Source organism: Xiphophorus couchianus, chromosome 18 (assembly GCF_001444195.1).
Source record: "Xiphophorus couchianus chromosome 18, X_couchianus-1.0, whole genome shotgun sequence".
In the NCBI taxonomy this organism is placed as follows: Eukaryota; Metazoa; Chordata; class Actinopteri; order Cyprinodontiformes; family Poeciliidae; genus Xiphophorus; species Xiphophorus couchianus.
The window spans coordinates 27,599,336-27,612,940 of NC_040245.1; the positions used below are offsets into that span (position 1 = coordinate 27,599,336).

General features: G+C 38.7%; 1 protein-coding gene across 7 annotated transcripts in view; it reads left to right on the forward strand.

Annotated features, from left to right (window-relative positions):
- Positions 1 to 10,467: 10,467 nt before the first annotated feature.
- The window catches only part of synrg (synergin, gamma), a 53,893-nt gene continuing 50,755 nt past the window's right edge, over positions 10,468 to 13,605 (forward strand). For 6 of the 7 annotated variants that reach the window (XM_028044881.1, XM_028044882.1, XM_028044883.1 and 3 more), the window contains exon 1: positions 10,468 to 10,575. In XM_028044881.1, the coding sequence (XP_027900682.1) occupies positions 10,541 to 10,575 (35 nt within the window). In that variant the 5' untranslated portion in view covers positions 10,468 to 10,540. The remainder of the gene's footprint in view (positions 10,576 to 13,605) is intronic. The other variant, XM_028044888.1, reaches the window with a different exon arrangement.

Here is a 13,605-nt window from a genome sequence, read left to right on the forward strand (position 1 = left end):
CAAACAAAAAAAACATCAGTAGAAGATCAATATTGTCCAAACTTTGTTTCTCACCTGAGCCCCAAAACTGGCAAATCTAAACTAGTGGCCACAAAATTAATTTATTTAAAAAGTCAAATGAAATTTTTTGCGACCTTTTTGTTTAATATTTACTTGTACCATAATATCCTTAAAGAGGCTTGGGACTGCTGCCTCATTTAAAGGAAAGCAGACAACTTCCAGATTTTGGAGGTTATTACTTTTCTATTTTGTTGGCCAAAGTTTTACCGTTCAAAATAATTTCAAGGGCCGCAAATGGCCCCTGAGCCCCACTTTGAACACCCATGTTCCTCAAACATGCATGAAAGAATGAAGTCAACACTCCAGGTATGTCTATACTCAGGGAGTAACTTTATAACATGATTATAAATCTCAAAAAGTTGATTTTAGATTATACAGCTCCTTTAACAAATACGTAAAGAAACAAAACTATTTTTATAAAAATGACCTATTGCAGCTTTAAGCTGCATTTGTCTTATTATTGATTTATTGCTCTAATTCAGACACTTTTTGTTGTCAGTTTCTTATGTGTGATTATTGTTTTTGCATGTTTAGTGAGCACTACGGTGACCTACAGAATCGGTTCTCACGTGTAAAAACTACAGAAGCGAAGAAGTGCCAATATTGTCCTCCTGAATCATTTTAAGACTCGTTTCTGCTTCACTTTAAGCAAAATATTTTATGCATAGAGTGGTCTGTTTTCAGATCCTGCAGTGTTGTGATTCAGATTACCCACATTTGGTGGAGCCGGACCCTGCAGCGTGGCTCCCCGCTGACGAAAGCCTTGTAATCCTCTGACGTTGCTCCATTTGCTTTTCAATGAGGCCTTTGATTTCGAGTCCCGGGAAGCCAGTAAAGTTCTGACTTAGACTCTTTCATTTCAAGAGACACTAAAATACAAGAGGGTTTGTTTGCATCTGTTGAATTTCTAAACACTCCACCTGATCCATCATTAAGGCCTGAATACAAACTTAATTCATTAGCAGACTGGATGTTAGACCTGCATAAAAGACTATTTTGGCTGCTGTTTTTATGTGTTTAACAATTAGCAATAATAATATGTCTTTTGCACTTATTTGGGTTTGCTCTCTAGAGACATTGCTTCTTTTATTGAGTGACGTGTTATGAGGCTTTCATTTTCCCCTTAAACCATATATCTACAATAATCACAACAAACGGAATGATACATCTTTAACAGCAAGAAATGTTTACATTTAGATAAATCCAAAAATTGCTTATGGATGTGATGTTGGTCAGTTGTGTTGTTTTAAATAAAGGGGTGATAGAGCATAACAAGTAACGTCAGATGAATTTAAGTCCTAATAGTGACTGTCAAAGTTTTAACAGAAATGAGTTAATCAAGAGTGCATGCATCATGAAGACTGGTTAATCATCATTTTAAAAGAGATTTTTCACTTATTAAAGTATCTTAAAGCATAAAGAATCTGAAAAGTTTATTCAATGCTGATGAAGCAAACAAACTATATTTTAAGCTATTCATATAAACAACAATTCCATACTGACAATTAATCTAATGGTCGTTAGATTAACTTGTATCAGGTTTTTAACTGTCTGCTTTGTGGAAGAAGCTTCAATTAGCATATCAGAAACATGCTGTTTGCGCTCACAATGTTTGCTCCCTCGCAAACAGCACTTACTCGCTGCGTTTCCATCATAAATGTGTGTAAAACTTTGTCAATATTCTGCTAATGATGAAAAAAAAAACATTTTCAAAATTGCAGTGTTTCCATTAAGCAAATTTATTCAAATTGCACAATACTGTGGTTTAAATACACTCAATGTGAGCAAGAATTTCCACACCATCTGGGACTTTTAAGCCATTATTTAATCTATGCTGTTTACAGCATGGAATAATTTTAAAATATAAGAGGGTGTGGGGTATAATGTAAAATCAACTTTGTGGAGCTTTGTCATTTGTCATTTTATGACCATGAAAACATGATTCTTATGTTTGAGAAAACCTTTAATCTCCCATGGGAACCATTCTGGAGTTGTTCTCACAAAGCCCCGCCTACTTCCACAAAGCTCCGCCCATTTCTACAAAGTTTCTCTTTAGAGCTGCAGTCTCCGCACCTGTCTCCAATAATTTCATCTCCTCCTGAGGATTTAAGGAGCGGTTAGATGACCTCACTTTGGCTTTGTGCCTCAGCCATTCGGGGTGGAGTCAAGTCACAGCGATACCTCTTTCAGTCATTTTCCTCATCATTATTGAACGCTGTTTTATGCTTCCTGTTGTCCCGTTCCACTTTACTCCATGCGGTTTTTTAGCGTTGAAGACGCCTCGTTGGTTCCCACATCAACCCTTCCTCCTCCAAGCCTCTGCTTGTCAGATCTCCTCTGGACGCTCGGCCACTCCATGGCCATCTGCCACATCTGCGTCATTCTCATTTATCACATAACGCTGTCTGTTCAGCTCCATTAAGAGATCCCAAGCCATCTACAGAGCTCTGATTTGAAATCCAAACCTGCCAGGATGTGGAGTTGCCCAGAAGGGGCATAAACAGATGCTTTTTGCACCTTGACAGACTTAACAGGCACAAACAATAGATATTTTTACGTGTTGTTGACATTCAATTAACACATACTGTACTTCACGTGTTGTTTACGGGTTAATGACGAGCAACATTTTTGACGGATAATTGAAATGCTTACACACATAGTTTACGCGATGTTGAGATGCCGGCAACACGTACTTTACACTTTTTTTTATACGTTAATGACATTTTTACGGTCGTTCAGCATGAAAACATCATGTACTTTACACGTTGTTTGCGTGTTGTCTGCTCGTCAAAGTTACTTGAAAATAACATGAAATGCTTGCACATGTATGACCCCGGAGGCAGCGCCACCGATTGGCCCGGCATGCCAACTACATCACTTTCAGTAGTATCGTGTCGACGCACATTTTTCTTAACCGTTTACAAAAATATACCATATACAGGAGACCGGCAAGATCTCCATAGCAACATTTGAAATCCAGCTATTTTAGTAAAACCTGCACAACCCTCAAATTAAAGACAGTTTTTCTAGTTTAGTGAAAAATTTCATATTTCTTAGTGTTTTATAAGGAACAAACTTTTACTAAAGGGAACTGAAAATGTTGTAGCAAACCTTCAAAAATCAAACAAATTCAATGCAGATATTAATTGTTGCAGACTCCTGTATGAGAGGATCAAGCATTTGACTGCTATGCCGGAAGCCAGCCAGCTGATTCAGTTCGTCCGAGACTCCGGAGGTCAACGCGAGAACCGAGGAGTCACCTGGGAAACAGAGGGACGAGGACAAAGGGACAGAAAGTGGAAGCTGCAGGCTGAATGTTGCCATGTGTTTAGCAGCGCCAGAAGAAAGGATGTTACATCAACTCCAGCTGAGCCCCAAAGGGTTAATGGATAGGACTGCCCAGCGGGGGTCAGGGGTCGAGAGGCAGCTCAAATTGGTCACTGTGACCCGAGTTTACGCCGACCTCTCTCCGCAGAGAAACACATACACATGTATGGAGCCGCAGTCCTCCATCAAGAAGGGCTCTGTTGTGTTCCTGCAGCAGTCGGGGAATCAGTCAGCCGCCTCCGCCGTACATCCACCGCAGAACCACCTACAGAGACAGCTGGGTGGCTTCTGAGCTTTAGCATCAGCTAGAAAAGATGAATAATAGTGAGGATGATATTCACGGGGTTGTGTAAAAGTATTTGCCTCCTTACAGATTTTCTTGATTTTGCTCGTTTTAAAAAATGTTTCTTATTATCTGTCTGACTCGTTTTTAATCTGGACAAAGATTCCCTGAATAAATGCAAAAACCAATTTTCAGAAACGATCTGGTCTTATGTGCAACTGGAATTACCCTGCGACACTAATCACTGGTAATGTCCTCCATCAACTGCCGTCCAGCATTTATGATAACCAGCAATAAATGTGTGTAGCATTTCTAAAGAAAATATGTTTTTTTTTCCATATTTGTTAAAACTACCAATATGTCTTGACAGTATAACATGAACCAGATAATCTGTGAATATATCACTCTCCTCCACCACCTCCTGGAGCTACATTACTGTCTAAAGAAACAACCAATCAGAGCCAGGGGAGGGTCTTAGCGCCTTCAATCATCCTTGTGAACGCTCTGCTAACTGTTCTAACGGGGAACAAACAACTCACTCTTACAAGAAAACTGTTAATCTTCCGTCATAGGTAGCCATGCTAACTAGCATTAGAATTCACAAAAGCAACACAGGCATGATTGACAGCATTAAGACCCGCCTCCTGGCTCTGATTGATTGTTTTTAGTTATTACTGGGAGCACCAACTAAAGAGCAGGCAGATTAGCTTTTTTCATAGATTATTTGTCTCATATTGTACTGATATTGAGAGCTTAAACAAATATGTCAAAAATAAAGTTACATACTGCAAATTTAAGTCGCTGGGAAATAATGTTAGCCCAGCTCTTCTTTGCAGAATGTTTTGATTCAACCACATTCTGTTTTTTTAACCCAGTGCATTTTTAATGACTTTACAGTAATTTATTAACAATAAATAAAAATTAGAAATACATGGATTATGAGTTTCAGCTAATCAGCTTATTGTCACATTTATTTAATTCCAAATCCCAAAACAATATCTGCAGAAATGTTCTGTTTCTTCTTTGAATTTGTGTCGAGCGTCACTCTTTTGGGAAGGAAAATAATAAATCATTAGAGTTGATCTATGACTGATATAAATTCAATTTTACCACAGCAACAACATTTTACTGACTTTGAAAGAAATGCAGACATTAATACGTCATTAAAAATGTTTCATTTTTGTTTCAGCTCTTGTTCGTCGTCTTGCAGGACACAATCCGTCGTCGCTGGACTTTTTCAAACAGAGCCCATTTGCATCTGAGGTTAAGAGTCAGATGGGAGTCACGGGAGTCCTGATGGATGGACGACGTCATGCTGGTGCCTTTGCAGGCCTGACGCTGGACAGGTTAATGATTTATGGGGAATAGTGGGATACCTGGAAAAAAAAAAAGAAAAGTGAAATAAAAAAAAATGTAAAAAAGACGGGTTAATGTTCACCTTCTGGACGGACCTCCTCTTGTGGGTGGTGGTGGTGGGGTGGAGGCTGCCCACATTCAGTCCAGACTAACAGTCGAGTCGATGATGATGGACTGAACTGACCGGCCTCCGGCTAAACCCAGAACTCACAGCGGGGAGGGAAGGAGACCTCAGAGAAGCAATAAAAAAAAGAAAGAAAAAGAAAAGAGTCCAAGCAGCTGGAGTCAGCTCCCCGTCCTGAGCGATGCCTCCTGATGTGGATGTTCAGCTCGTGTTTTGGATGCATGTATAGGAATGAAGACGTTTTTTTTGGGTGGGGTTAATTCACGAATTTCAGTGTCCATATTTATAAAAATGTGTATTTTTTTTAGACAAACACAAAATGAAAGGTACAGCGCTTCACCTTTTCCACATTTTGTTGCGTTACAACCTTAAAAAGGCTCAACAATCTGGTGAAGGAGGTTCTGTTCTGGGGACAACTCTGGAACCTCTGCAAGAAAATGATGGACGACCCCGACCATCCTCGTCATCAGACTGCCTTAGAAAAACAAATGAGAAGAGCCTCTTCAAAGTCGCTGTGACACAGACTGCTACAGGAGGGTCTTTTCTGCCAACAACCATCACCATCTGCAGTAACTCTGAAGAATTTTCTGAGTTAATATAAGTTACAACGTTTAATATCCCTTTGGGATCAATAAAGTATTGTTGAATTTGAACTGAACTGAATTAAATTAATCTTTTTCCTCAAATTTCAACACACACATGTCCCATTATGACGATGTGGAACATTTTCTTTCAGATTTTTGTAAATTTAATAAAAATAGAAATCCAAGAATCCACATTTAATTACGTGTTCACAGTCTTTGCTTAACACTTTGTTGATTTCAGCCTCCAGTCATTTTGAATCTGGTTCCTCCAGCTCAGCTTGTCTATCTTCATCCAGTTTGCCCTGTTCTTCTCTCCAGTTCTTCTCCATCTGATTGTGTGGAGACGTTTGTCGGCCATTTTCTGATCTCTCCACAGATGTTCAGTCAGCTTAAAGTCTGGACTCTGGCCTGTCCACTCCAGGACCATCACACAGTCATTCTGAAGCCTTTCAGACATTGGCCACATGTTTTGGATTCGTCTGGAAGCTTCTCTTCTATCCACAGCTGGCGTTCTGACAGAGTGACCATCCGGCTCTTGGTCACCTCCCTGACTAAGACCCTTCTCCTCCAATCGCTCCGGCTGCCAACTCTAGGAAGAGCCGTGCTGGGTCCGAACTTCCTCCATCGACCAACGTCGGAGTCCGCTGAGCTCACTTTAACCTTCGAACCAGCAGAAATGTTTCCGGATCCTCACCCAGACAATCCCATCTCGGAGGTCCACAGACGAATTCCTTTGATTTCATGCTTGGTGTTTGACCCCTGACCCGATGTCAGCTCCGGGACCTTACATAGACGGCTGTGTGTCCTTTCAAGTCCATTCAGCTTAATTTTACCACAGGTGGAAACGGGTCCATTTTCAACGTCACAGCAAAGGCGGTGACGCCTTTTGAGCACATTAACATAATGGGGCACGTGTGTGTGTATAATACTGACCAATGGGACTAATTTAATACAATCCAGAATACGGCTGTAACATGATAAAATGTGAATACTTTCCTGATGAACTGTAGAAACAGACACTGCTGAACCTTTGGCTTCCAGGAAAGAGCTTTAGTTACTTTTATGCTCACGAAGTTATCGCTGCTGCTGAAAACATCTAAGATGCTCAGATGGGCGTGTGCTCACTGGAGCTCGGCAGTAATCTCCTTTGTTTTCCAGAGAGAGCCAGATGAGTCACCGGCCTTCTGTAGTTTCTGCGTTTCCAGCAGCGAGTCGATAAGAAACAACCACAGCGGTGTTGGAGTCTTTACAACAGTGTTCAAACACTTTCAACGTCAATGTGTTTTAATCTGACAGATTGAGGCTGAATGCAGAATAATCCCAATGAAAACCTTTCAAGAAAGTCAAGTTTATGTGAACTGCTCATTTCAGCAAGCAGGCAGTTCAAAGTGCTTTACATCATGGAAACTTAAAAACATCATAAACGCGTCACGTCAAAAACCAGCAACAGACACTACATTTAATCAAATGCGTTTGTTAAAAATCATCAATACACATCAGATATGTTGGTCAATGTTCAATTTATTACAGTTCAAAAGCAACTTTGATCAGGTGGGTTTTTAGTCTGTTTAAAGGAACTCAGTGTTTCGGCTGTTTTGCTGTTTTCTGGAAGTTTGTCCCAGATTTGCGGTGGATAGAAGCTGAATGCCAACAAACTTAGACATTAAATAAGTCAGTAGAAAGGGGTCAAGGTTCACCGACCAGCAGCATTCACACTCTTTCAAACTTAGTGACGTTTCATGTCATTATCTCCTGTGCCATTAATTATGTTTGATTTTATTGATATCTGCCCTCATTCATTGTTTTGTAGTTTCTGTTCTACACTTCTTGTTCTGTGACTTGGTTTGACTTGAAAGGTGCCTTCCATTTAAATATATTATTATTTCTATTATCATTATTGAGTTTAATTTTGAATTCAGTGAATTCACTGTTCCTAAACAGTTCCTAAAATAATGTCTTTTTTTGTTGTTGTTGTTATTATGTAAGTTAAAGCTAAAAGCTAAATTCTCACGCATTGGTTACATGCTAATTTGGCTTAATTGTCACATTAAAGTCTTAATGTCTTCCTATGTGATGCATATGAACTTTGAAAGTCCGAGGGCCGATGATGTGATGGATTAAGCTGTAAATCTTCCTCCCACCAAGACAAAGCCGGAAAGGCTTTGCCCTTGTTGCTCCGCCTCGTCAGCAACGTGACAAAGAAACCGAATCACTTCATCATGACCCACAAAGACCCAAAACACTCTGAGCTGCAGGGCTGTGGAAGACAAATGCAAAAGCCAATCTTTAATAAAGAAATTCCTATATATAATTAAAGAGACTTAATGGGTTGAAGTACAAGACATAAAAAGTGTTTTGATGTCATTTTATTAAAAGAATAAAAATATTCATTTTGATATTGTGTTGTTGTTTTTTGATGTTGTGCTGTTTGTTTCGTTTGACCATGAATGGAAATGAGCATTCCACAAAATCTGGTGTATTTATGGCAATATTGCACTCTCTATAAAGGGCCAGTGTTATGTATTTTCCAGGCATGTAGAGCTATTTTATTACACAATCAAGTAACTGTTACCATCAGTTGTTATAAAAAACATACTTATCAAATAAGGCATAGAAGAAATTTGACTTCATAATTTAATCCCTTGAAATTGAGCCTCTGACCCTTTAAAAACTCCTGCTCTTTCTGAGACTCCGCCTTCAGGAAGTCATTCACAACATGGCTCCGCTACTCACCCTTTAACAACGTTTTTACCAGCGTTGCACTGAGAAGTAGCTTGTAAAATGAGCTACGAGTGGAACAAGCAATTCCACCAGATGTTTGCTAGTTGCTGCTGGCTAGTCTGAAGGAGCTGAATGGGGGAGTCGTGGGAGAGGATTGCTCTGTAATGCAGAAGTTCAGAACCTTGCAGACTGCTGCTCAGAGGAGGAGCTTCGTCCATGAAGGCGGGGCTAGGTCTACCCAGCTGAATGGTTGCCACGGGAGATTAAAGGATTTCTCAAACACACCAGATAGAACCAGCGCAAAACTCCAGGTATGTTTTTAATGAGAGAATAACATTATAACGTGATGTAAAGCCCAAAAAAGTCGATTTTACTCAATACTCCTTCTTTAAACAAGCGAAAATATATTGAGGTTAGGACTTCAGGAAGATTATTTTATCAAATTCTTTTTTGTCTGCTTGTTTTGTTTTGTAGAGACTATATTTACTGACAGAGTTTGGTCCCTGAAAGTGGAGACATGATCTCATGAGGATATCTGTATGCGTTGCCTTTTACTAATCACACAATGCTTCTACCTATACTTTTGTTTTGAAATTAGAAGAGATTTTTAATTGCTGGTGTTCAACCCACAAATGCAGAAAAAATCAACTTTCCAACATCCATGCAAAAATACTCGTTCCAAAAAAAAATAAAAAATAAAATAAAATAAAATAAAATAAATCACCAGTCAAAGAAATGTAAAGTGCGAGATCATTAGCAAATGAGCTGTGGACAGTTTTGTGCTCATAACGTACCGCCTAACCAGCAAACGGAGCTGAACATCGACATCTGCTGGTCAAATCATGTACTGAAATATTCTTGGGTCGGACGCGCCGTTTGATTGTCCCTGTTTACGTCGTTCAGTGATCTCTGTACACAGGGTAGCAGTTTGAGAAAAACCAAAACTGACATAATTAAGAATAAAAGCAGAAATTACTAAATGTCCCAATAAACAAACTGATACACTTAAAATGCACCAATTAATTTAAAAAGGGAGAACTATACATCATGTTTTACAATTTGATTAACATTGTTTCTTTTTTAACTTAATTCCAACAAGTTATATTTTTAAGCACATAATTAAAATTTTACAGAAAGATATATTTCTTTGTTGTTACTTTACTTTTAGATGGATTTGCGTCTCTTTCATTTTTTATTTATTTAACTTTTATTTACGTACGTCAGTTTCTGTCCTCCATGTAATAGGAAGAAGCTCTCTTATTAATATATATATTTTTTATTTGCTGCTGAAGCTTTGAGAGTTTCAGACATCAACCTTTTTTCCCATCCTGTCAATGATGGAAATAAGTAGAATATTTTAAATCTAATAAAAAGAGACCGCCAGTTAATATTTTTCAGCAAATGTATACTGAGCTCAAACAGGTTTTGTGCCTGAGATCGTGCTTCGACCACACAAAGTTTGATTCTCGTCAAAGATGTGCATTTATTTGTGTAGTCTTAAAAACGTATCTTGAAAAAAATAATGCAATTGATTACAGTTAAAATATTTTCAATCATTGTTTTAATTTGGGCAGCATGGTGGCAAAAATTGGTACTGCTGTCATGTAAGCAAGAAGGCCATCGGCTTCAATCTTGGCTGGAACTATTTTGTTTGGTAATATTTTCTCCAGGAAATCGTGATTCCTCCCACAGTTCAAAAAATATGCACGTTAGATTAAGTGATCTCTCCAAAGTAGAATTGCTGTTTGTCACGTTTTTGCGTCTGTTGCCAGAAAAAAAAAAAAAAAAAAAAAACTATTCTGAGAATTTTACCAGCATACCTAGTGGAAGATGATGGATGGGTTGATTATATGTCCAATTCTGGATGCTTCGTTAATATTCGTATTATTCTTAACAATGAAAGTAGCGCAGATCTCGTCGGGTTCATCCAAGCTGACCTCGCCTGTCAGCCTTAGTTTGGGGGCCACATCCGCCCTCTTTCTCTGTCGTCAGCTGTGCCTGTCAGACTAAACTCAGGGCAAAATCAGTGTTCCTTTTGTCGTCAGCGCTGACGTCATCTTCTTACTAGTGACTGCTGTTATCAAGATGGCGCTGCGGCCAGGATCTGGGGGAGGCAGCAGGTATTTTAGCCTTTTTGAAGCAGAACTTATCGCACGGAATAATAACTTTATGAAATACGCACTTCTATATGTCGCCCAGCTTTACATTTAGAGGGCTTCAAAATGCTTACGACGAAAGGCCGGGTTTTTATTGTCGACACAGAGTGATGAGACGAGACGGCTGGCTGGCTGTCAGCTGTCACAGCTAACGTTAGCCCTCTGCCTCTGTCTGGTTGTGGTCAAAGATAAACAGAATGACATCACGAAGCTAACATTTTTACACATTTGATGTTGTCCGTATTGGCTGTTCGCCTTGTTGTGATAGTATCCAGACGTTTGACGCCATATTTCTTCGAGATAAGCTCATTAATCCCCTGTAGCCTCTGGCTACCTGCAGGTATGTTGACAGGCCTGTTTGCATTCATTGTCAGATTTCACAAAGCCCTCCATTGAAACAGTGTTTTTGCTAATGTAGCATGTAGCATTTGAATTTCGACTGTTTCTCCTCACATAGAACAGGACAAATTGTTATGTGTCGAGGCTTCTCTTTAAGAGTCAAATATATCTGCTTTAAAGTTGACGGATAGCTAGCATGTTCCTCCAAGTAGCTGGAAATATTAAAGTGTATTAGAATGGGTGGTAATTATGATGTTCTGTGGAGGAGATGAAAAAGGGCACTCTCATGATTTATTCATAAGAAGCAGCCTGAATAATAAATACTCTCTGGCTACAAGTATCTCAACTAGCCAGGTGACACTGATCCAACCTGTGAAACCGAAGACTTCAACACTGGGACCAAGGCGGGTCACGAATGACGGAAAAACACGACTACCCTGTGGGTTAAGGCCTTTAAATCTATAAATAATCATTCAATAAGCGCTTATTTGTTCATCTCAGAGAATAGAGAAATTGTATCTTCCTTTTGCATCACCTTACAACAAAAACACCACTGGAAATCACATGAAAAGCCCCTCAGTGGGGCGCTGGGTGGTAGAGCACGCGCACCGTGGGTAGAGGCCACAGTCTTCCACGCGCTTGTCCTGGGATCGATTCCCACTTGCTGCATGTCTTCCCCGCAGCATCTCAGTTGGGAATACGCAATATATCACACATATAAATTGCTTGGTCTTTAATAAAGACTGACGTAAAATATTCTGGTGAAATTCACCAGGATGTTTTAATCTTATTTTTGTTTACATACAGTATGACTCTATTTTATTTCACTTATGGTTTCACAAAATTAAAGTTTCTGTCTTTGGGAGGGCGAATTGCACTATTATGCCCTGGAAATGGGCTAAAAACGAACCGTGTTGTTTATCGTGATAATTACTGGAGCAAAAAATTCAGTGTATTCGTTCACACACAATCCAACGAATTCCTTGGTGAACGCACAACACACTGCTCCTCCAGATAACACAGATCGCAACTACAAAGTACAAAATCTTGGTGTGTGAATCAGGTCTCAAGGAAGCTGTTTAAAAGCTTACGGGGGAAGTCTGGAAGCACAAGTTAAATATATTTTTTAATATGTTAATATTACAATAAAAATGGTAATTGGGGAACCCCTATTAGTTGCACACCTCTCTTTTTGTAGACGCTAATCAATGGAAAATAATCTATTGACTATAATTGGCTGTCATTCTTTATAAAACATTTCTGTTTTAAAAAAAAAAAAAATTATTAACTAAAGCGGAACAAACGTTTCGATTGTTTCAGCCTTAGCTACATCTAAGTCCATTTGCAAAGACTTCCTTATAAATATGTAGTAAAAACTCTGCGTGTTGCATCCTGTCATGTAAGGAGTGATGACAGATTCATGCATAGCGCCTCGCTGTTAACTGTCCTCCACCACCTACTCTTCTAAATGCAGCCTCCATTTTCCCTTTATAGATCATATGTACATCTTGAAAACAATAGAAAGCGTTTGCAAACCAAATGCGTTTTATTAAAGCCTTTCTTTCACCACACTTTTTTTTTTTTCTGCGATCCATGAGTCTGCTCAGTGCCACAGCTGCTGTAGCTGCTTATCCTTCACCATGTTAATCTCCTCGGCCGTGGCCTGTTATTTGCTGTTGTGCTCTTAGAAAAAGCCTCCTCAAGCTGCAGCTCTTCCAGGGAACAGGTTGACCCTGAAAACCCGTCAGAGTGAGGCATCCTCTCACTGACATTTTCACCTCCTGCTCTTAGTTTACCTCTAAATGTTTCAGGGCTGAAACGAATAATCGTTGAGTAATTTAGTAATAAATTATTAACTACAGCAAAATGACTTTAAAGAAAAGTCATTTTTTTAATGACTTTTTTCATTAAAAACAGTCACATTTCTGGAAGAACAACATAGTCAGAAGAGCAATTAAGCCAAAAAAAATATATAAAATTAGCATTTCAGATAATCTTTACAATCCAATTACTTATCGATTAATCTAAAAAAAAGTCAACAGTGTACTGATGTTAAGTCAAGCTCATGTTGTTAGTGTCGTTTTAGCTGCAGTTGTTGTAATTTGATACAAATGATAAAACGTACACTAAAACAATGCTATATCATATGCATTTTATGTTGCAATAAAATGTTTTGTTTCTTATTTAAAAAAGTATTGAATTATTTGTTTGCATCTTTTAAAGTATTTCTAATATTTCATAAAAAAGGTTTGCATGGTAAAAGAAAAATAGGCAGAATGTGCCATTTTTGTAATCCGATTAATTGATTAATCATCAGAATAACTGATTGAATGGTCTATGACTAAAGTAACATTTGATGGCCTGCGTCGTTTCTCATTCTTCGTCAGCTCTAGTTTATGTAAGTGGGGCTGCTTAGCCAGGAATCCTCACAGCCTTACTGAATGTAACCTAATTTTTTTGGCCCTTTTGGTAATAAAGTTATGAACACAATCACAGCGAATATCAGTTTCTGATGCAAATTGTTTCTTATTGTTTCTCCTATTAGATGCACATATATATAAAAGAATGTAGACCCTTTTAATACTCATTTAATGTGATTTGATTCTACTTGATATTGTTTAGCTCTGCTGATCTAAAGTAAATGTTGGTTGGCTC